General features: G+C 38.4%; 1 protein-coding gene across 2 annotated transcripts in view; it reads right to left on the minus strand.

Moving 5' to 3' along the window:
- Positions 1 to 13276, minus strand: part of LOC137035515 (NLR family CARD domain-containing protein 3-like) — a 65965-nt gene extending 52689 nt beyond the window's left edge. Inside the window, exons 1-6 of one of the 2 annotated variants that reach the window (XM_067408887.1) lie at positions 13183 to 13260; positions 12878 to 12960; positions 12568 to 12681; positions 12245 to 12346; positions 10358 to 12139; positions 9616 to 9789 (exon numbers count right to left, since the gene is read on the minus strand). In XM_067408887.1, the coding sequence (XP_067264988.1) occupies positions 9616 to 9789; positions 10358 to 12139; positions 12245 to 12346; positions 12568 to 12681; positions 12878 to 12927 (2222 nt within the window). In that variant the 5' untranslated portion in view covers positions 12928 to 12960; positions 13183 to 13260. Of the gene's footprint in view, positions 1 to 9615; positions 9790 to 10357; positions 12140 to 12244; positions 12347 to 12567; positions 12682 to 12877; positions 12963 to 13182 lie in introns of both variants that reach the window. The other variant, XM_067408888.1, reaches the window with a different exon arrangement.
- Positions 13277 to 24990: the final 11714 nt, after the last annotated feature.

Raw genomic sequence — 24990 nt, forward strand, 5'->3', positions numbered from 1 at the left:
ATGATTGTTTCATACTGATGATCAACACATTAGCAGAACGAAGGGTATTTGTAAAGGAAAATAATCTCTGTTATGGATGTTTGAAAACTGGCCATCGTGCAAGAGACTGTCGTTATCGTCTTTCCTGCAATACATGTAAAGGGAAACATCCTACTTGCCTTCATGATGATAACTTTGTCAAGAGGGAAGGGCCAGTCCTTGTAACAACACCTGCTCCAACATCAGAAAATGAGTTAACCCCTGTTGTATCCTTGAGCGTGGCTGGAAGGGGATCATCTTATACATCAATGGTCGTACCAGTGTGGGTATCATCAAGCAAGGTTTTGAGTACAGAAAAATTAGTTTATGCCTTACTTGATTCACAAAGTGATACAACCTTTATCAACCAAGAAGTGAGCAATGTCTTGCAGGCAGATAAATCTCCTGTTAAGTTGAAATTGACAACCATGACTGGAAAGGACACCATAGTGAAGAGTGAAAGGATTTCAGGACTACATGTAAGAGGTTATAGTTCTGTCACTTATATTAATCTCCCTCCTGTCTATACTAAATACTGCATTCCAGTTAATCATGCACATATACCTACATGTGAAACAGCTAAATGTTGGAACCATCTTTCTGCTATTGCTGATGAGATGCCCTCTTTGAAGGACTGTGAGGCTGGGCTTTTGATTGGCTACAATTGTGCTAGAGCACTGGCGCCAAGACAAGTGATTGTAGGAGAGTATGATGAACCGTATGCGGTTAAAACTGATCTAGGCTGGAGCATTGTCGGACCTTCATTACCCAAGCCTGATTCCTCTGGTGTTACTAGTCTCTGTCACAGACTTTCTGCCAAAGAAATCCCTCCATTGACTCCAGCAGATGCCATTCGTGTTCTAGAATCTGATTTTAAGAATGTTGATGACAATAAAACTTTATCCCAAGATATCATATTTTTAAATAAGTTAAGTGATGGTGTAAGGAAAAATAGTTTTGGACATTTTGAAATGCCTCTGCCTTTTACAGAAAGACCTTGTTTGCCAGATAACAGACAGCTGGCTCTTGTGAGACATAACCATCTAAAGAGAAAATTGTTAAAGGATCAAGGGTACAAGGAGCATTATGTGGAATTTATGGACGATGTCATTAAAAGAGGAGAGGCAGAGGAAGTTAAAGATGTGGGGAGCGAAGGTAACGGATGGTATGTTCCTCATCACAGTGTTTACCACCCTAAGAAATCAAGCAAATTGAGAGTGGTTCTTGACTGTTCTGCGAGGTATGATGGAATCCGTTTAAATGATCATCTCCTTCAAAGACCTGAATTGTTAAACTGTTTGACTGGTGTTCTCAGATTTCACTGTGTGAATTACAGATTAAAGCATCTGGCTGAAGGTAACGAAGAACAGTACCCTTTGGGCTCTCAGTTTGTAATGAATGATTTCTACGTAGATGACTGTGTTACAAGTGTACAAACGACAGAGGATGCAATTCAGCTTGCTCAAGAAGCCAGTGAAATCTGTGCCATTGGTGTCCTTAGACTTCACAAATATTTGTCCAATGATAAAGCTGTCCTGGAAAGTATTCTTCCCTCTGAACGAGTAATTAATGTAAAGGAACCTGATCTCTCATTTAATGATTCCTTGACAGAGCGAACATTGGGGATTCAGTGGAATATGGAACTTGATTGTTTTAAGTTTGATATTTGTCTCCGGGAACAGACAGCATCTCAATGTGGAATCTTATCTACAATTGCATTGTTGTATGACCCATGTCTTGACATTGATGGTGGGTTCAAGGTGGGAGGACGACTAAGCAATTCTTCTCTCTGTAGTCGACTCAAACAGCCTGCAAGTATTCCCAAAGACCATCATATTACAAAGTTGATCATAGCTGACTGTCACAAAAGAGTTAAGCATCAAGGTAAAGAGTACCTCTCCAATATAGCCGTCAGACAGGGTTTGCACACCCCTAAGAAATCTTTTAACCGGGACATGGTGATCGTCAAGGACAATGATCTACCTGGGCATAAAAGGTCATTCAGTAGGACTGTAGAAACAACCTTAGGTTTAGATAGACTTGTGAGGAGAGTTGGTTCATCTCGGTGATATAAAAAAAAAAAAAAAACTTGGAAAGAAGGGACAATGTCTTGGTAAGACTTCTGTAATTTAATGTCCTGTACTGTACTGTATTTTGTATTTGTATTGTTTTGAAGTTTCACTGTAATTTTGAAATCATTTGTTTTATTATAACTCATGATTTGGTGGGAGTGTAACGGACAGCTAACTTACAAAGGAGAGTTTTCTAGCCTTCATCGATCCATTTGTATCAAGCTTCCTTAAAGGACTTTTATTTTGATAAGCGACTTGATGCATGACATTTGGACTGTATAAAGTGCAACCCATTTCCTCCAGGTGTATGTGTGTGTGCACGCTGATTGAAGGACGCAGCTTGCAATCCGTGATGTTTCTCTCCTATTGTATTTTTGTGCATCCCACTAGAGGGTTATAAGGTAAACAAGCTATTTTTTATTATTGTGTAACTGTATTGTTTTATTGTGATGTTGGTTTTTGTGTAAGAGTTATAGTGTTTTTTTTTTGTTGTTTATTTGCTGTAGCTCTTACGGTGTCTACATGAGTGTCACGAATAAAACGCTAATGGAAACATCAGTTTAAGGAGTATTTGATCATCATTCCAGTGGGGTAGCAACATACACTTCCATCAATAATCCATGAAGATCAGACAGGTTTCATCAAAAATAGACAAATGGTTCACAACATTCGCAGATTATTTGATATAATATACTCTTCTCACTCAAGACCTTATTTGGAAATCCTTATTTCATTGGATGCTGAGAAGGCCTTTGAGAGGGTCGAGTGGGATTATCTCTTCTCGGCCCTGTCAAGGTTTGGTTTTGGATCTATATTTATTTCGTGGATTAGGCTTCTTTATGCATCCCCAATGTCATTAGTACAGACAAATAAATTACGGTCTGATTACTTTATGTTAGAACGTTCTAATAGACAAGGCTGCCCATTATCTCCAATGCTTTTTGCATTAGCAATCGAACCTCTGGCAATCTCTTTATGAAACTTAACAATCTACAGTGGGGTCTTTAGAGGGGAAGGGGAACATAAAGTATCATTATATGCGGATGATTTATTATTATATATTTCCAACCCATCTAAATCTATTCCTGCAATAACTTCCACTTTAAAGAAATTTGGACAAATCTCAGGGTATAAACTTTATATGGAGAAAACTATATTTCCAATTAACAATTTAGCTGATCAACAATCTTTTGAAACACTGTCCTTTAAAACTTTAACCCAGTTTAAATACTTATGAATCAATGTCACTAAGATATTTGTATCTCCTGCATCATATCTATATAAAGAGAATTTTTCAAAATTACTTGATCAAATAACACAGGATCTACAGAGATGGTCTCATATAGCTATCTCATTAACAGGGAAAATTAATATTATCAAAATAAACTCTTCTTGATATATATTGGTATACACTGAAATAAAAATAAAAATTTTGGAAGAATGTTCTTTTCCATATTCTTGATAAAATTATTTCAGAATTTATTTGGGATAGGAAGATTCCTAGAATAAGGAAGGCATTTTTACAGAGACCCAAATCAAAAGGAGGAATGGGACTTCCAAACTTTCAGATTTATAGTAATATATAGCGAGTAATATAAGAATGATGGCCTACTTGTTGCAAAAACAACCCCAGTTATGGGTAAACATAGAAAGCATATGCTGTTATCCTTCCTCACTTTCTGCTCTATTGTTTTCACCTTTAGCCACTTTACACCCTTGCCCATTAGATAATCCAATAGTTTCACATACACTCAAGATCTGGTCCCAGGTCTGAAAATTTTTTAGCTGGCAGACTGGTTCTCTCTAAAGCCCCATTATAAAAAAAATCACTCGTTTGCTCCCTCATTTAAAAGTACAACATTTGATGATTGGGTTGAAAAAGGAATTTATAGTTTTACAGACATATTTATTGATAATGTGTTTCCATCATTTGAACAGCTACAGAAGAAATATAACATACCTCGATCACATTTTTTAAAATATTTGCAGCTGCGAAACTTTGTTAAACAAAATAATCCATTATACCCCAACTCTCCAAATCAATCCATAATGGAAATGATACTTTTGCGTGATCCTCACAATAAAAGAGGTATTTCATATATATATGAAGCACTATTTCAATTGACAAGCACATCAACTCTAGAACACTTAACTCCCTGAGGTCTGAAAACGCGCCAGCGCGTTTTGCAGGATTTTTTTCACATTGCAGCAAAACAGACTTAAAATACTCCGTCATTTTTTGTCATAGAGACATAGGTAATATATCAATTGAAACTATAGAATGTCTTCTTTTATTTGTGTACACTCAGAGTAAAAACACAATGTTGTGCTTTTTGTAAAATAAAGAAAACTAACATGATGCGTGATCTCTCCTCTCCCTCTGAACAAAGTCCAATCTGATAGTTCTCAGAAAATGAACTGTAACTTATGAATACTAATGACAAAAAAAATTACACTTACGTCTAAAGAAACGTTGAAATGTCAGGTTTTAAATCGTGCAAGTCAAATCAAAAACAAACATTCTGTGTTTATGTAATCTGTATGAAAAGAGAGCGCTATTCAGATGCAAATTCAGAGGCAATACATGCATTCATCGTCTCAATCGTGTATTTATTGTCTTGAAAAGTGTTTATTTGGGTGTTAAAGCAATGGTTAGCGATCTCTAGAAGACATGCCATTAGTTCCTAGTTCCTTTTCTTCTTTATATGAATTTGTGGACTAAAGGTGCACAGAGCGCCCTCCGGCTGCAAGTATGAATTGAAAAGTATCAGTAAAAGTTGACAGTATCCAGCACTCATAGTGATGACAATAAATATTGCTTCTCAGTATAGAAAATTGACATAAATATATAAGAATCCATCAATATTTCTCCAAATGTGCATGCTTTTAAGCTAAAAGCCTATATGAAATGCCATAGAGGTAACATAATTATTCAGACACTTTGCATCACAGAAATACATTATATTTTAAAGAATATAATAGAATACCATTATTTTAAATTGTAATAATATTTCACAGTATTGCTGTTTATGATGAGCTGAGACATTATTACAGAGGGTTTTTTTCACAGCCTACCTCACTGAAAGGCCTCATTAATATGCAAGTCATTTCAGGTCATTATTATGCAATTCTTTTGTCTTCTCAGGTGTAAATGATCCATTATTCATGCAGATTCAGGCCTCCACACATACTGTGTTTTTTGACAAAAAGTGTCTTACAAAAACTAAATCAATATATTGTTTTATATGAAGGAGTAGGCAGCATAATTTTTACATGATTCTGAAGCAAAAACTCTAGTCTACAACCTCCAATACCCAAAAGTCTTGTGAACACAGATTTAATATACTTTTTTTGGCCTTATTTCAGTGACTTAAGTTTTTTTGTTTTTTCAATAACCACGCATAAACATTATTCCTTCAAAAATACAAACATGTACATACATGTTCCTCACATATTATTGTAGCCTAGTTTGTGCTGAATACAGTGTAATGACACTTTTGTGTCATTTATATGTTTATGAACAACTGAAAAAAGCACAAATGTCAGGGCATGTCAAAACTTCTCCAGTCCCCAAATCAGCCTCAGACTCCAGAGGGTTAAAATCCTCTTGGGTGGAAGACTTAGATGTTGAAATTACAGAGGAGCAATGGGAGGCGGCCCTTAAACTGATTCATAGCTCATCAGTATGTGCAAGACATGGACTCATACAGTTTAAAGTAATACATTGTTTACACTGGTCTAAGCAAAAGCTCAATAAGATATTCCCAAATGTAGACCCTTCTTGTGATCGTTGTGGGCATGCACCGGCATCACTGGCCCATATGTTTTGGAGCTGCCCAAAATTATCATCCTTCTGGAGAAGTATTTTTCTGACGTTGTCAAGAATATTACAAAGGTCTATTGACCTAGATCCCCTGGTGGCAGTTTTAGGTATTGTTAAATCTGAGATAGCTATAAACAGGGCCGAACAAAATATAATTTAATTTGTCTGTTTACTAGCACGAAGATTAACATTGTTAAACTGGAAACAGAAAGCTGCCCCCACATATATAAATCATTTGGAGCTAGAGAAAATCAGATTCTCCTTAAAAAATAAAGAGGAAAAATTTTCTGACATATGGCAACCTTTTATAAATTACTTTGGTGATATTGGTTCTATGGGAAGTGGTTGAATTGATCCATTGAGATAAATGGTTAATCGTGCTCAAAGGATTGAATTCATACTTGAGGTGGACTAATACCCCCCACTTTTGTTTTATACATTTAGTCTACTGTTTTCTCCATGTATTTTGTAAAAAATGTTTTACTGTTGTGTAATTATTTGTTGGTTATGCGTTAGATATGAGTGAATATGTGTTGGTTTATATGTGTTGTGTGGTTTGGATATGTTAAAGGAAAAATCCAATAAATAAAGTATTAAAAAAAAAAAAAAAGTGTGTTACGATTGTCATTTTCCCGTGAACTGTTTGTATCCAGTGTTTCGTTTACTATTTTGAATAGGCCTACTGAAACCATAGCAGGCGCTCTTGTCCCAAAACCTAATGTCACGTTGCCAGTTTGGGAACATTTCGGCTTTTAACCCAATGAAAAAGGCGAGCCAGCGAATTTAGATGAGCCAATATACAAAATTTTCGGAAAAAAGGTTCCTGTGACACGCAGCAATACATCTATTTTGAGGTGTCATCTCGCTAACTGTCATCCAGCCATTGAAGCACAGCTGTCCCCTCAAGCATCAGGTCACGGAGCAACATCAAAAAGAACAGCTGAGGCAGGTAGCGTTACCAGCCGACAGTTAGGAGTAGCTGAAGCCTTTGCGAAATCTGTAAAACACAGCCGTGAAAGTAACAGGCATAAATGCCTTACAGCCGCTATTACGCTGTATCTTGTTCAGGAGATGGTTCCATTCAACACAATGGAGAAACCAGCATTCAAATCAATGCTTCAAAAATTTGACAAGCAGTACGAGTTGCCGGGTAAAACCTACTTTTCAGAAACAGCTGTGCCGAAAATTTACAGCACGGTAAAGACAGCTATCAAAAGCGAGCTCATGAATGTTGACTACTTTTCTGCCACAACCGATATGTGGTCAAGTGTCAATATGACTCCTTATATGAGTCTAACGGTTCATTATCTCAGCATGGAATGGACTCTGAAATCACGTTGTCTCGAAACCGTATTTATGCCCGAAAACCACACGTCCGACAATATTTTGGATGCTCTCTGGCACGCATTTGAAGAGTGGTCCCTGGATGAGAAGAAGCTGGCATACATTACTACAGACAACGGAGCCAACATTGTTGAAGCAGTCAAAAAGTTGAACTGGCCGTGGCTGAACTGCTTTGGTCACAATTATCCTACATTCGGCAGTCACAAATGAAATGGCAAGCGTCAAGGACCGCACAACCCGAGCAATGGGCCTGTGTCACACATTGGTCAGTACATTTTCTCAGAGCTGGTTGAAGAGAAGAGATCTAGCGAAAGCACAAGCGGAACTTCAAATTCCTCAGCGTGGCCTCAAGTTATAAAATGTAGGCTAAATGATCATGTTATTAGGCAATAAATAAAAATTAAAAATGAATGAAATTATAAAAATTAAACAATATAGGCCTACTGTTACAATAGGATACTTGCAGCCTATTAATTGTAGGCTATTTTTTGTTTAAAATAAATATTTTGAGACGAAAATTATTTCAAAAGGTATATTGAGGAAAAAACATATTTAGGCTAATTTCAGAACATTTAACGTCCATATCTGTCTGTGCACATTTAAAGAATTCTTATTCGTTTGCAGTTGGGATAAAAAAAAAAAAAGTTTTTTGTTTAGTAAAAAAATATAATGAAACAAATAAATAGCCTAATTTAAAATGTAGCCTATAATTTATTTTGGTAGGATAATTAGATTTGTTGTCATTGGCTAATTCCTATTCAACGATTTAATGGCCAATATTCTGTTCAGGACTGCACTACGAGATGGGGCACCAAACAGAAAATGGTGGAAAGGGTTTTGGAACAAATCCCAGCTATCAGAAGAGTTCTGAATGACCGGAGACATCACCAATCTAAATCCAAGCTGGCAGGACATAGCTGTCCTTGAGTCTGTGAATGTAGCACTTAAACCCGCGGCTGAGTTTACGGATCTGGTGTCTGGCGAGAGCTACGTTACAGTGTCTTCAGTGAAACCTCTCCTGAAACTCCTCACTGAAGATATTCTTAAACCATCAAACGAGGATACCACCTTAACATCAAACATAAAGCACGAAATGTGTAGTGTTCTACAGGGGAAGTACGAACCAGCTGCCTTACAAAAACTTTTGGAAAAGGCCTGTTGTTTAGATCCTCGCTATAGGGGCGATCATATAAATGACACGGAGACAAAATCCGCACTCATTGAAGAGATGGTGAGAGTGGAGGACGAAGAGACCGCTGCCAGTGCGTCAGTGGTTGAAGAAGAAGGGCAAGTGATAGTGCCACCACCAGTAAATAAAAAGACTCTTGGAGACCTAATGAAGCCACGGGCAACCTCCGCGTCAGTGCCCATACCCAAGAGAGCGCGAGCAGATGACGAGCTTACGCGCTGCATGAGGAGTGCATTGACTCCAGCGCGAATCCACTGTCCTGGTGGCGTGATAATCAGTCTAGATTTCTGCTGCTGTCCAAAGTTGCGCGCAAATACATGTGTTTGTGCAACGAGCACACTGTCGGAAAGGGTTTTCAGTGCCACAGGGAATATTGTTACCCCCATGCGATCCTCCCTGAAACCACATAAGGTTAATATGTTGGTTTTCCTAGCGTGAAACAAGGACATGATAACCCAGGTCTAAATCACATTCGTTAACACTTAAGTAATGTTTCGTTTATTCTCTGTATTTTCACATAGGCTTACACGTTGTTTTCATGTGATACTTTAGACTTCTTTCGTTTTTCAAAGTTTTTCAAGAAAAGGCATTTTCTTATTGCTTGTTTTCATGTGATACTTTAGAGTTCTTTGATTTCTTTTATTTTTTTAAATGGGAAAAGGCATGTTCTTGATGCTGTTTTGGATTTAACACTAACTAAAATGTTTTAAAACGTCTCTGTCAGTTAAAAAACAACAATGTATGCTACACTCAACAATAGAGCTTTGTATGCAGTAAAATTAGGTTTGTTAACAAAAAAAAACGTCGGTAATACCACATATTGTGCTATTGAGCAACCCATAATAACCGCAAGGGAAATTTCTTAACTGCGACTGCCCTACCGTGAGTTTTGTGATCCGTTGAACCACTAATAAGTGCCATTTGTGTGGTTGTAATTTACAACCTTGGCTAAGATGTTAAGGGGTACACCGTACACAGCCAGTAGATGTTGCTACCAGTTTGTGTGTCAGAGGCAATCCATGCATTAAATAAATGTTTAGTAATAATTTCAGGTTGTAAATTGCAGACATTATGGGAGAGAAAAATCACACTTCATTAAGAGCACATTTCAAAATTATTGGTCATTTATTGTGATAGCATTGTGTTCATTTTTATGGAAAACTATTTACCTCAGGATCTGCAGTTGACAGTTTGGACTCTTCAGTCCATCAGAAAGAAGCTTCACTCCAGAATCCTGCAGGTCATTGTTACTCAGGTCCAGCTCTCTCAGGACAGAGTTTGAGGACTGTAGAGCTGAAGACAAACTCTCACAGGAACGAGCGGTGAGATTACAGGACTGTAGCCTGTTTAGAGAACAAAACAAACAGCAAAATGAAAGCGTATTAGGTAGGGTTTATAATCTAAAGCACAGATGACTTAGAATCCTTGAATGGAGTAGTTTAGTAGAGGAAAAGCTAAAACCATCAGATGTATTCGGTAACTGAATTTAAGAAAGAATGTAAGACTACAAAAGAAAATTAAAGACTTCCTTTAGATTATATAAGTGTAAAATGTTTCAATAATTAAAACCAGGGCAGTTTACCAAATAATTTATGTGCAGTTTATTCGAATATTTCGTTGATTGTCACCACTGTTGAGGTTTGTATGATGAGTGTTCATATCTCAGTGTGTAATATTTTTAAAAAAAAATTACAAATGATGATGTTGCATCTTAGAAAGACAAGCTGTAGTCACCTTGTCTCATTTTTAATGCATCACACTAATATTTTTTTTTATCACAACTGATTTTCATATTTAATAGCACTGCCACTCTTCAGTTTGCCTTATCATCAAACTACAAAACAGCACATTCTAAATTCATAAATGTGATCATGTTTTGAAAGTGGAGTGATTGTTGTCAGTGTTTCTTACTTAGCTGATCTGGATTCTTTAACCACAGGCAGCAGCTTCTGAAGAACTTCATCTGCTATATTTTGTGCTCCAGTAAACTGTTTTAGATCAAAATCCATCTTCTGCTCTGATGTCAGCAACACATAAACCAGAGCTGACCACTGTGAAGAGGAGAGTTTGGTTTCTCTTATTCCTCCAGATGTCATATAATCTTGGATCTCCTGCATCAGTGAATCATCACCCAGTTCACTCAGACAGTGGAACAGATTGATGGATCTCTCTGGAGAGTGATTCTCCCTGATCTTCTGCTTGATGTACTGAACTGTTTCCTCTTTGTTGTAGGAGCTGCTTCCTGTCTGTGTCAGTAGTTTTCGTAAGAGAGCCTGATTGGACTCCAATGAGAGACCCAGAAGGAAACGCAGGAAAAGGTCCAGATGTCCATTCTTACTCTTGAAGGCCTTATTTACAGCTCTATGATGCAGCTCAGATAATGAATGATATTTCTTCTGGTTTAAAACCTTAGACAACAGATTGATTTGGTCAAACACATTTCTGTTCTTGTTTGTACAGTAAATGTGTGCATATAGAGCTGCTAGATGTTCCTGAAGGCTCAAATGAACAAAGCAGAAGACTTTCCCCTGATACAAGCCCAACTCCTCTCTGAAGATCTGAGTGCACAATCCTGAGTACACTGATGCTTCTGTCACATCAATGCCACACTCTCTCAGGTCTTCCTCATAGAAGATCAGGTTTCCTTTCACAAGCTGCTGGAAAGCCAGTTTCCCCAGTTTGAGAATCATGTCTTCATCTTTCACTTTCTTCTCATAGTCCTTCTCATGTTTAATGTTGGTCTGAATGATCAGGAAGTGTGTGTACATTTGAGTGAGAGTCTTGGGAATCTTTCTTCTCTTTGCTTCACTCAACATCTTCTCTAGAACAGTGGCTGAGATCCAGCAGAACACTGGGATGTGGCACATGATGTGGAGGCTCCTTGATGACTTCAGGTGTGTGATGATTGTATTGGCCAGACTCTGATCACTGATTCTCTTCCTGAAGTATTCCTCCTTCTGTGGCTCATTGAAGCCTCGTACCTCTGTCACTCGATGGACACACTCAGAGGGGACGAGATCAGCTGCTGCTGGTCTGGAGGTGATCCAGATGAGAGCAGAGGGAAGCAGATTCCCCACAATGAGGTTCATCAGCAGCACGTCCACTGAGGCTGATTCAGATATATTACACAGTTTCACACCGCTCTTAAAGTTCAGAGACAGACGACACTCATCCAGACCATCAAAGATGAACAACACTTTATATTCATCACTGGATATTTCCATTTCTTTGTTTTCAGGGAAAAAGATATGATGAAGATCTGAAAGACTGAGTGTTTTGTCCTTCATCAAGTTGAGCTCTCTGAAAGGAAGTGGAAATATGAGCTGGAGGTCCTGATTCTCTTTCCCTTCAGCCCAGTCCAGGATGAACTTCTGCACAGAGACTGTTTTTCCAATGCCAGCGACTCCCTTTGTCAGCACAGTTCTGATGGGTTTGTCTTGTCCAGGTACAGGTCTAAAGATGTCATTGCATTTGATTGGTGTGTCCTCTGTTGCTGCTCTCCTGGATTGTGTCTCAATCTGTCTCACCTCATGCTCATTATTGATCTCTCCACTTTCACTCTCTGTGATGTAGAGCTCTGTGTAGATCTCATTCAGGAGTGTTGTGTTTCCCTGCTTTGCTGTTCCTTCATTCAGACACTGAAACTTCTTCCTCAGGTTTGATCTAAATGTGTTGAGGCTGAAGGCTTTACGGCTGTAAAATAAAAACACCCAATTATGGCATTATGGGTTAATAAGCACAATGCCAAGTTCTGTATCTTATATTTAAATTCAAATATCTGTTATAGAAATGTTTTACCTGAGATCAGGCTGTGTTTCTCCACTCTTTAAATGTATTGGCTGATCTATAGACACATCACTCTTCATAGACTCTGGTTCTGATCTCTTCTGATGAACTGAGCTAAACCAGAGAGAGATTAATTTGAATATTTCAAATTACTGTATTCAACAACTCAATTCTTTATTTATCATTGAAGAAATAACTTTAATGTGTTTTACATTATAAAGTAAAGATAAAAATACCCAAAAAGAAAGCAGAAGAAGAATGTCCTATCTCTTTTAGAAAATACATGATAATATAGAATGCAATACTATAATCATGTTTTTACAGAAATGTTATACCTGAGGCCAGTCCATGTATCTTCACTCTTAAAATATATTGGATGAATCATAGACGCATCACTCTTCATAGACACACAACTGTGCTCTGGTTCTGATCTCTTCTGATGAACTGAGCTAAAACAGAACATCATTTATGATTACAATCATCTCAAGATAATAAAAAAATATATATAAAAATGTGTGAAAAGCACTCAAGGAGGCTTATCATTTTCCATAAATGTTAAACTTTTAAAAAAACAAGACAAAAAAATCTGTAGACAGGCATTTCCTCTATAACATAAAAGGATATTTAATGAGTTACTCAAAGTACCTGTGTTCTGGAAAATAATCTTCATTTCTGGATGTTTGTGTGTCGTCCATGATGGATCTGAACAGTTTGATCTCCACCTCTGACTCTAGACGGAAGTGACAAACAATCACAGAAACTAAAGTAATCAAACAGCTTTTATAAATCATCTGAATGATCTTGATCTGGAGAAATAGATCACCATCACTCAAATACATGAAGTTCACATGTAAACACAAATGCTCTTTAGACTTTTACACAATCACAGTCAGCATTAACACACAAGAAACATTGTTCATTTTCTTTAGGTTGAAGAATATCATACATACCGATTCACAGAAATCCTACAGCTTTTCCATCGAGTAGATACACATAAATTCCTGCCTAAACTTTTATAAACGACTCTATTACAGTTTTAAAGATATTCTGTCTGGTAAATGGTCGATTCTGTCTGTTTAAAATGGCAAAACATCAGCTCTGAAGATGTACTTTCACCTTCATTTATGACGAGGTGCATTTATGACATGACATGTGTCATGGGTTGCCAGATCCTGTAAAAATGTCCAGCACAAAACAGATTCAAAACCTGCCAAAAGGAATGAAGACTAGATCAATTTCAGTGTTGCCAAGTCTGTGATTTTACCGTGGAATGGGGATACTGTTAAACTGTTGCTGAGGTCTTGATGTTTTACCCCCTGAAGGTTAAAGTTCCCTCTATTTTTGGGTTATTTTTGATTGGCCATTGTGTTAGTATTGTGGCACAGACCTGGAAACAATAATTGTTGAGTTATTATAATCCAGTATAATTAATTTAAAAAAAAACAGACAGAGCCTTGCATATTAAAACATAAAAGGGCATTTTTAATCATTAATTAAATGTATGCTTCATCTTTTATTTCAAATTCAATTAGAATAATAAGACACTATGGCACTATAATCAATCAAATTAAATTACACAGAAAGTTTATGATATTTTAAATATTTTTTGAATATACAAATAAGAAATGTTTGGGGGAAAAATTATTTGACTTTTGAACATGAAACTAAAGAGATGTTACAGTAGTGGTTGTATACAAACGCATGACGAAGAAGATTCAAGAATAACAATCTTTTAATAAATCCACAGGCAAGGAAATCCACAAACTGGTAAACAGGAAGCACAACCACACATATCACGAACGATACCAGACAGCACAGAACTGAAAACACAAGGCTTATATACAAAGGCAAAATGAGGTGGGTGATTGAACACAGCTGGTGGTGATAATGAAGGTGATCAGTAATTATGGTAACAAACTAGTGGCGGGAAATAGTGCAACACAGAAGTCCAAAACACAGTGAACATGTAACAAATCGCCCCCTCCCGGAAAGGCGCATCATCACACCTAGAGATGGATGGAGGAGCTTAATGAGGCGGGTGTAAGTCCAGGAGAGGGCTGGAGTAGAGTGAAGTCCAGGGAGGTGCAGATGGTGGTGACATCCAGGGGGTAGCCTTGAGCAGGAACGTCCAGATGTTGCTCCAGGCCACAGCCAGGATGGCGTCCCACGGCGGCATTGCTGGAGGGAGGAGCCACGGTGGTGAGAGTCTCCACGCAACCTTAGGGATGAGTGTAAGCGACGCAGCCGATGGAGGTGGAGCCTTATGCAAAGACAGAGAGCCGAAGGAGCGGAGTGATGGCGATGGTCTCTGAGTCCGCGACGGAGTCACAGAGACGGCCCCCCGAGATGGAAGCAGGGTACCAGAGGGCTGAGGTGGAACTGGAACGACTGAGGGCTGAGGCAGAGCTGTAGGGGTGGAGGGTCGGAGAGCAACGAACAACCCGTAAGTCCGTGGCAATGTGATGGCGATGACTGAGCCAGGCGGAGTCGAGGGTCCGAGGGAGTCCAGTGGAGCTGAAAGCTCGATGGTCACTGATGTAGTCGAGGGTGTAATTAGCAAAGGTGGAGGAGTCAGGACGATGAGCCGAGGTGTCACGACGGGATCTGAGGCCGGGGACGGAGCTCCACAGCCAGAAGCTGGCTCACAGCAGGCCCCAGGTGTAGCCACGCCACTGAGAGGAAGCTGATGTGGAACCAAGGGAATGATGGGAGACAGCAAGGGCTGGGTAGCAGGCATGGCTGAGGGCTGGAGAAGGGACTGGTGAACAGAGGGATTGGAAAAAAATAAATTCTGGGTAGATATTTGGAGAGGAGGTGGGAGAGGGAGGCTGGGCGGGACCAGTTAATCCATAATTGAACAAACAGGTTTAGGAGGGATTAAAGGGGATAGGGAATCTTTTATTTGTGTATCTATATATTTATGTTTTGAACACCAATCTTACCTGCAGCTGCTCCAGTTTGCCAGTCAAATTGTTAAAGGACAGAAATTATTCACTAGTCCATAATGCACATTTCGACTATGTAGTCTACATGCGAGTTTGTTTGAACACCTTAAATGCTATCTGTTTTTTCTATGCTCCCAGAAGGTGCAGGAGGGTATCAAGTACCATTGATTCATGGTGTTATAGGTCTCCCATCGTATGATATAACCAGACCACAACTAGAATTTCTGGTGGGGTCTGGAATTAAATTTAAGGCAAATCGCTGAAATACTTGATGCGTCACAGATTACGGATCAGGAGCTTGACAGTATGGTCATCGATGTTGGCGGTCAAAATGATCTGCTTGCACCTGAATCTGTGAGGGCTCAGTTAAACTCAGCAGGTGTTCTTGCACAAAGGAGGAGGGTTAGGGCAAGTATGCTTCAAACCAATCCAGATGCAGCTGTTTTGAGAGCTACATCACAAAGACTACAGCGCAGAAAATACAGCGTAGCTGGCCCAAACTCTCTGTGGCACCTAGAGGGTTATCACAAGCTCATAAGGTGATGATTCATTTTCTTTACATCTGCAGAAGTCACACTGAAAGTAATTAAAATCATGTTTATATATGTGTACAGTTGTTTAGACTGGTAATTGTTGTAATTGTGTTGAAGCCATACATCCTTAATGTTGACAAATATTAGACGCAATTTTTGTAATCCATGTTATATAGACTCATAGTAAGATTTTGTGTCAAAGTATTGCATTGTATAGCCATTGTAAAGTTACAAAATCCAAAAGGCTTGACTTCATCAACTAATCTTCCTTCATATTCATATTATACTAGAGGAAGAGCTGCCTAATAATTTAAAAAATTTTGCTTTCAAAGGTGGCAAATTGTGATTCATGGATTGACTGATGGCTACAGTCGGCTTGTGGTTTCCTTGTTGCATCAAACAACAATCGCAGCAGTACAGTCCTGCAACATTTCAATACAGCAGTATCCCAATATGGTGTGCCATCACAAGAGCGCTTGTGATTAAGGTGGAGGGAACATTGATGTTTGTCTTCATGATTGTCTTCTGTGGAATGAGCACCAGGAGTGATCTCAGAGGTCAGAGTACACACAATCAACGGATCGAGAGGTTTTGAGGTGATCTTTGGTCTGGCATGATCAATGTGTACCATGGCCTCTTTACATTCCTGAAGTCGGAGGGGATCATTGATCCTGACAATGAACTGGTGTATATCCTGAGATTACCCACAGAGACCAGATCCAGCAATGGCACAAGAAAGGGACACACCTGAGAACCATAATGCTGATCCTCTATGGAGAGAGGACATTCATGTCCTTGAAAGTCTGCTCACTCTAACTGAAGGTGATGTTCATCAACTCCAACTCTGGATGTCTCCAGGGATGGCATGGGTGTTGACTTTCTTCAGATGACAATTATGTTCCTGCAGTCTGTGGTTCATCCATAGACTGTGGTAATATTGAAGTATACATTTTTTAACAGTAGTTGCAAGTTCTGTGTTTTGGTATAAGCCATTGTAAGCTAGTTGGACTATAATTTATAATGCATTTATACTCTTGTAGATGTCCATCATATAACATATGGTTAGTAATACATTAATTTATGAAGATTTAATTATTTAAAAATACTAAATTAATGCATTTCTAGACATTTGGTTTCATGCGTTATATTATGTACATAGTTAATTATATAGTTAAAGTCTTGAATATGATGTTTTTACAATAGGTACATAATAAAAAACATAATTACATGCAAAATATTTTATGTGACTCTGGGAAACCCTGCCACAACAAACAGGCTGATGGTCTGCATAGAGCACATAGCTACAGTCATCATGGAGAAAGATCAGCGCTCATGCTGTTAGATCATGTCAGATCAGAGGTACAGATCAAGTCTCATAAGTTTAAGATCACAGATGAATACTAACTTTGATAGATTGATAGGACAAGCAACTAAGGCAAATGAGCACCGAGAAGACAGTCTCACTGAAAGGTTATTTGGCATTACTGTAAAATAATGTATAGTCATAAAGATAATTGCAAGAGAGATACTTTATTTATTTTATGTATAACCCAGCCATAAATTGTCAATTATGATTGAACATGAACATGCTGTGTGTGCAGTGTTACAAATTGTTTTCAGCTGAAAGTAGCTAAAACTGGTCACTAAATAATTAAAGGGATAGTTCACCCAAAAATGAAAATTTGATGTTTATCTGCTTACCCCCAGCACATCCAAGATGTAGGTGACTTTGTTTCTTCAGTAGAACACAAATGATGATTTTTAACTCCAACCGTTGCGGTCTGTCAGCCAAATAATGCTAGTGGATGGGAACTTCTACTATAAGAGTAAATAAAACTTGCACAGACAAATCCAAATTAAACCCTGCGGATCGTGACGACACATTGATGTCCTAAGACACGAATCAATCGGTTTGTGTGACAAACCGAACAGTATTTATATCATTTTTTAACTCTAATACACCACTATGTCCAACCGCGTTCAGCACTCGTTAGTAAGGTCTGATCGCGCTCTGACAGCCGCAGTGATGTCTCGCTCTCATTGAAGTATATGCGTGAGACATCACTGCCGCTGTCAGAGCGTGATCAGACCTCACTAAGCGAATGCAGAATGCGGTTGGACATAGTGGAATGCCTTGAACATGAGCTGGCATATGCAAATATTGGGGGCGTACATATTAATGATCCCGACTGTTACGTAACAGTCTGTGTTATGTTGAGATTCGCCTGTTTTTCAGAGGTCTTTTAAACAAATAAGATAAACGTCATTCTGTGATAGCTTTTGTCCTAATGAGGTCCTAACTGAAACTGCATGGATAAGGATCCTTTTGTAATGTGTGTGTGTGTGTGTAATTTTGTCTGTTAAATTTTTTTTAATTTAACCCAATTCAAAAATGTCTCTACATCTGCTCAAAAGCATTTTTTAAATTCATGATTAATGCTGCATTGCATAATGTGTGCTTATACAAACTGACAACCACAAGTGAATCGCATTCAATTATTTAATATGGACTAAAATAATCGTTTTGTTTGCAATTTCAAGGCTATATTTACATACTACGACTAACCTGACAGTTGTTTATACAGGTTTTGTAATGAAAACTAGTCTAAAATTAAGAAACCCTTAGAAAACAGCAAAAACATTGAGTTTACATGTGATTCGCTTAAAATACTAATAATTTATTATTCCAATATCCAAATATGATACTAAATCCCACAGAAAGAAGGTTTCTATTTTTAACATGCTGTCTTTTAATTTGATCACTGTACATTATAAACAAGACAAAATTCACTGAATAAAGGTTAGCCAACAGAAACATATTTATAGAAAACAGCTGACAATTAATAGAGAGGACCAATAAGAGCAAAATGAATCAAGTATTCAAGAATATCAAGCAGAAGTTAGTCCAACATAACGAGGGGTTGTGTTAACTAAAGCATTCACCATTTAACAAATTAAAAACACAGATGGACAATTCAAAATGCTTTCTGACAGAAAAATAACACAAACAAGAACAAATTTTAAACCAAGCATGGCAATTTTCATTTTACAATGATCTTCCCTCTCTCTGTGTGCGCGCGCGTTTGTGTTTATGAGAGAGAGCTCGTGCAGCACTGAGACAATGGTCATTTTAAATGCATAAGTAATTAAAGGTGCTCTAAGTGATGTCACGCGTTTTTAGGCCAAAACATTTTTTGACACATACAGCAAACATTTCCTCACTATCCGCTAGCTGCCCGTCCCCTGAACACACTGTAAAAAAAACGCGGTCTCTGTAGTCGCCACAAGCTCTGAAAATGGCAATAAAAACAAACTGGTGCAGCCTGGACCACGAATCATAATAAACATGCTCCAGCCAATAACCAACAAGAATGATTTTAAATGCGCGTTCATGACTGTTTCAGGAAGCACGGATGGGACGGGAGGAGGAGGAGGAGGGAGGGTCTAGCTAGCCTCTGTTTTGTTTGACAACACTTCAAACGTCAACAGGAAGTTACTCCACCCAGGATGACTTAGAGCACCTTTAAATGTGCTAGTTTACATACAAAATAAGTAGGCTATGTAACATAATTAGGTACTTTAGTTAGTATTAACACAATGACGCAACACATGTAGGCTATGTTTCTGAACAATGAGAATAAAGAAATAAACGCCTGTTTCTCCAGACTCGCGCTTGTTAGTCAGTCACCGATTTATTGAATCGAACTGTCCGAAAGAACCGGTTCACGGAAAAGAACCGAACTTCCAATCACTACCATGGGGGTCTTCAAGCCTGACTGCGCTGCTGTGGTGGTCGTCTGCTCTGCTGTGGGGATCTTCAAGCCTGTATGCAAGACCGCCTGTCCAGCCTGCTCCGCCCTGGCCACCTGTTCCACTCTGGCCAAAATGGTAGTGAATAAATTACGTTGAATTAGATGGAAATGTCCTAACAGTAGGAAAACACATATATATTATATATAAGTGTGTACTTAGGGACAAGCCTTGTTTTGTTTTTTACATTTACATGTTAATTGTCGTTTTCTTCTCACTTTAGATGCTGGAACAAAAAACATCCAGGTCACAGCATCAGAAGTGGAAACTTTGATCAAGTCGAGGCTCTGTAATGCTGGAGACTGTGATGATGAAAGAGGAGAAGATCCAGAAGATCAGAGATCATGAGGAGATTCACTGATGTGTCCGAGAGGATTTATTTATGGTTTAATGTGTTCTGATGGCGGTAGAATTGATCATTGTTTTATAAAACATTTCATTATATTGTATCGTTCAGAGTCAGTAAGATTTTGTATTGAAAAAAAAAAAAATTCAGCAAGGATGCATTAAACTGATCAAAGATTATGTTCAAGTAAATAATGTGTTTGGATAATATTTCTTGTTAGCCTACAGTTCACCTAATAGGCCTGTAGGTGGCACCTGGGCTTCATTTAACCAATTATGATATGCTGATCAAATTGTAAACTGTCCCTGCGTCCCAATGTCCATATTATCCATCCTAAATAGTATGTGAGATTAAAATAAGTGTGTCCCAAAGCATAGTATGTTGAAAAGAGTATGCCAAAAGTCCCCGGATGGTCTACTATTCCCGGTAGATTTTCGAAGTGTGGATCCGTGCACACTATAAAGGCTAATATTGCCCACAACCCATTGCGCTTTGAGGGAGGATTCAATTCAGAACTACAAACACGAGTAAAAAATGTTAAAAAACTACAAAACATGGCGGATATGCGCGATCGACGAAGAGTGGTTTGAGTGACTGATAATCAGTTTAACCTGATAGAAAATATTTATTTAATGTTAATCCGTGTTATTTTTCATCAGCAAATACCAATGTGGACTGATCATTGGACATAGATCCGATTGATCATTAACTTTTAAATGCATCATTATGCTTTAATATAAGGAGAGTTCTCCACATGAAAGACCCGCGACTGCAGATCAACGTGCTGCATTTCTCTCCAATACGGTAGGAAATTAGCTAAATGAAATGTGGAGGATGTTAGATGATTGACAGGCCAGTTTACGGTGACAGGATGCGACAGAGAGCAAAGCAATTGTATGATGTGATAGTATGTCCCAAAGCTTGTCTACTCTTTTGCTACACACTCAAAAGTAAGTACTTTATGTTCACAGAAAGAGTACATACTTTTAGGGCGTAGTATAAGTAGGCGAATTGGAACACAGCATGTTTATCAATGGACTAGCTGCACAGGGCCGCCATTTTGGATTTTCGATCAGTGAGTGTAAGCATATACACTTCCGGTTTCGCTTTATGCCGGCGCAGAGTGCCGGGGAAAGCCGAAAATGATCTCTTATAGTTGTTTATAGAATCTGTTATATCACTTAAAAACAACTAAGATATATAGTACAATCACGTTACACAATAACAAGGATTTCTTTAGTCTCTGATAGACCACCATCTTCTCTTTAATTAAAAAAAATATTATATCTAATCTAGCCAAGTTTCATATTTAAATTTCTTCCAGCACCAAATGCAAGCGTCGCTAAGACCAGAAGGGCACGAGCGGAAGTAACCATGCGCACAGTCGCATCGCCGCAGCTCACCAGCGCCATCTTGTGCACCTAGTCCATAGGTTGTTTGCAATCACATGGTTTTGGTGAAGCGCAAAATGAATGTGGAGGGCAAGCAGTGAAAATTAGAATATGTGTTACGTCCCAGGCTTAAGGTTTGTCTAGGGTAAGGCGGGAGTAACGGTGAAAAGAAAATGTTATGTTGGGATGAGTGAGTGTGTCCGTCCCCTGCCCTGCACAAAAGACACGTTATTGAAGCTCAAAAGGTTTATTAACAAAAGATATTATAGACAAATTAAATCAAAAGGAAGCAAAACAGACTTCAGGAGGGGGTAATGCCAAAATAACAAACAAAAAGTACTCCTCTGACTAGTTAAGGAGTAAAACTACTTTAACTACCAAAGGAAACCAAATAAGCAAAAGAAATGTACGCTAACTCCCTAACTAGCCAAAACCAGGAGAACATTTAATACAAAAATTAAATAGGCACCCTCCTCCCTACAGCTTCCAGCACATTTGAGCATGAAGATGATAACAACAACAACGAGTAGATGGTAAAACTCATTAGGCTACAATAAGCCTATTAACTTTGTAGAAAAGTACACCGTCTCTACACAGTTATTTACACACAATTCAGGGCAACAAACAGAGCAGGTGAGGGACATAACGCTCTTCTTCTTCTTCACGGCAGATCGCAGACATTTAAGTGCATTACCGCCACCTATCACACAAAATGACCATTGACACTCTCCCTATGATTTCTTACTCAAATTACCAATACAATCACTCTTTATTCCTATACCCTCATAGATTCTTCATAGAGTTTCATCCGGCGCTGTGTCCACACTCAGCCTCATGTCGGGAAAAAATAAATAAATAAATAAAAACTACTTGTATATGCTTGTGTAAACCAGTACTTCCCAAAAATTTTAACATTATTGTCATTATATCTATACCTGGATTTAATCAATTTATTATCGTAAACTGCTCTCTTATTCATTAGTTCATTCTTTAATTCATTCCTTTCAACAATGTATCTCCTACAATGCATTATTACATGTTTAACTGTTTCATTAACATTCCTCACATAGACCTGTTGGATGTTTGCTTATTAAGTGCACAGTACTGTTCAATCTTGTATGCCCCAATCTTAATCTAGTAATTATGGTCAGAATATTATTTTTGATAAATGATTTAATTTCTGACCTACTAAAAGGAATCTGTATATCAACCACTTCTCGTTCTATTGCCTTTTTAGCTAAAACATCTTTTCATTTCCTCTTAAGCCAATATGAGCCGGAACCCACAAAAACTCAACTTTTATATTATTTTGCTTAAGTGAATATAATTCTTGAATAATCTCTATTACCAAGTCTTGTCTAGTTTCTGACTTCTGCTCATTCAGACTTATTAGAGTACACAGAACAGAAAACACACTACCATATTTTGATTTTCTGTTGTGATTGTGAAAAATTTCGCCATTGTTTTTCATTTATGTTGAATCGAGAACTGCAACAGGAGCTCACATCATCGTTCAGGGAAAAACTGGACGGTGTAATACAATTTTCGCCTTTTCTATGTGTAAAAACACACTAAGGGAAGCAGGCTGAGGAGGTGACGGGGAGATGCTGTATAGTAAATCTAATAATGTCACTGATTAACCCTCTGCATATCACTCAATAAAATAATCACATTGATGAGTGTTTTTGAAAGATTTGTATTTTGTTTTGGTGTAATAATTAACATTACATTTTCAAGTATGACTCTCATCAGCTTGTGAATGAGTCTAACCTGCACACATCCACTTCAGACCTGTTCACGAGCTTCTGGTTTGATTTTGGTTGTCATTTGTTGAAATAAATACAAAAAAATCCAGTGTGTCGGTGTCTGTCATAGACTGTAAAAAAGTGTCTGTCCACTGAATGCCGCTCCGATTCTCCTCCGTGGTCATATGAGAAAATGAATATTTACAAAGAAAACATTAAAACTACAGTTACATTTACACCCTTCCAACAAAGAAATGGATCGACTTCTGTCAGCTTGTTGAACACATTTTTTTATTTATTTATTTATTTTTCTACCACATGATGGCTGAAGCAGCAGCATGTGACGCTGTTTTCATGGTAACCAGATCAACACTGTGAACGGATTTCTACAAAACTGAAGTTAAAACACCAACTGATCATGATAAAATATCTTCTCTTCCCTGCAAACGATACAGCCTGTTGTCACGAGCCGCAGGGTTTAATTTGGATTTGTCTGTGCGTTTTTTGACTCTTATAGATGGAGTTCCCATTACCTCGCATTATAAGACTGACAGACATCAACAGTTGCAGTTAAAAATCATCATTTGTGTTCTACTGAAGAAACAAAGTCACCTACATCTTGGATGCCCTGGGGGTAAGCAGATAAACATCAAATTTCCATTTTTGGGTGAATTATCCCTTTAATCACAGGGCCGCATTAAGACTATTAAGGCAGGAACGCACCAAGCCTAAGTTTTCTCATTGTGTTCCACACTGTCGGCTGAAGTTGGTCCTTGTCACCTTTTTTCGGCCGATTCGAAATGTTGAATCGGCGTCGGAGCTCGTCAGTCCATCTGATCATTCTGATTGGCTGTTCAGCTACTGCCACCTGCTGGTTCGGAAAGGCATTTCATCTCACGCAGGCACAGAACTGACGTGCTACTTGGCCGTCGGCTGTCTAGCGTTGGTTTGGTGTGTCAGGCCAACTTTGGAGACAGACGCTGCCGACGTGAGCCGACCCCACAGTCTGCTTTCATCGCCACTAGTTCATCGGCGTCGGCTTGGTGTGTTCCTGCCTTTAGGGGCCTCTCGAGGGGCCCTTCATCCACCAGAACTATCACCTGAATTCACTCAATCTTCTTAATCACACAGTGCAAGTTATCAGACTTTTATTTTGCATGAATAAAGGCCATTACCAAAACATCCAAACTTGTAAGTCTGTCATAAAATAAAAATATCACTGCATGAACCACATATTAGTTTCGTTAATGAAAACTATGATGACAAATGTTTGTTCTTTTTTTGCATGACTAAGACTAGACAATGAGAGATGACACCAATGTCAATGAACGAAACACAAGCAAAATTGTTGACGAAAAAAGACGAGAATGATAGGTGACTAAAAGACTAAAAAAATCACTCTTTTCAAATCACTTTTTGTGTTTGTCGAATAAAGGGGACAAAACATTACAGGCTGTTTTTACGGGCGTTTAAACCTCCACACCAGCATTTAACCTCCAATCAGAGCTTTTCTGTTAAAAGAACACGTTTTACTTACTGTTTGTAATCTGGAAACCACGGACACACACCCTCTCTAGTCTACACTGAGAAAGAAGCGTGAAAACACAGACAAGTAAGCTGGAGTTTAGTGATCTTCATTTGAGATTTTCTACTTTAATTAAAGTGTCATTCAGTCGGTCTATATTGCGCTGCTCGTTTACTAACTAAATCTGCGACCAAAGTGTAGGCTGATATCCAGCAGTGGTATGAACAAAACGATGAGTTTTGCCATTCGTTTTATTCTACTCCACCTTAAAATAACATTAAAACTTAATGTATTTTTAGCAGGTAAAATCCCGTAAACACACGACATTCAGTCAAAACACCTCATCTTTCGCGGTCAATACTGACTGTATCCACACAAGCCAGCATCGCGCTACATTAGTGCTTTGTAAAAGTGGGGATTCAGCACTTACTAGCATGAAGAGCAAAGAGACACAGACTGCATA

The sequence above is a fragment of the Chanodichthys erythropterus genome, chromosome 14, assembly GCF_024489055.1.
Source record: "Chanodichthys erythropterus isolate Z2021 chromosome 14, ASM2448905v1, whole genome shotgun sequence".
In the NCBI taxonomy this organism is placed as follows: domain Eukaryota; kingdom Metazoa; phylum Chordata; class Actinopteri; order Cypriniformes; family Xenocyprididae; genus Chanodichthys; species Chanodichthys erythropterus.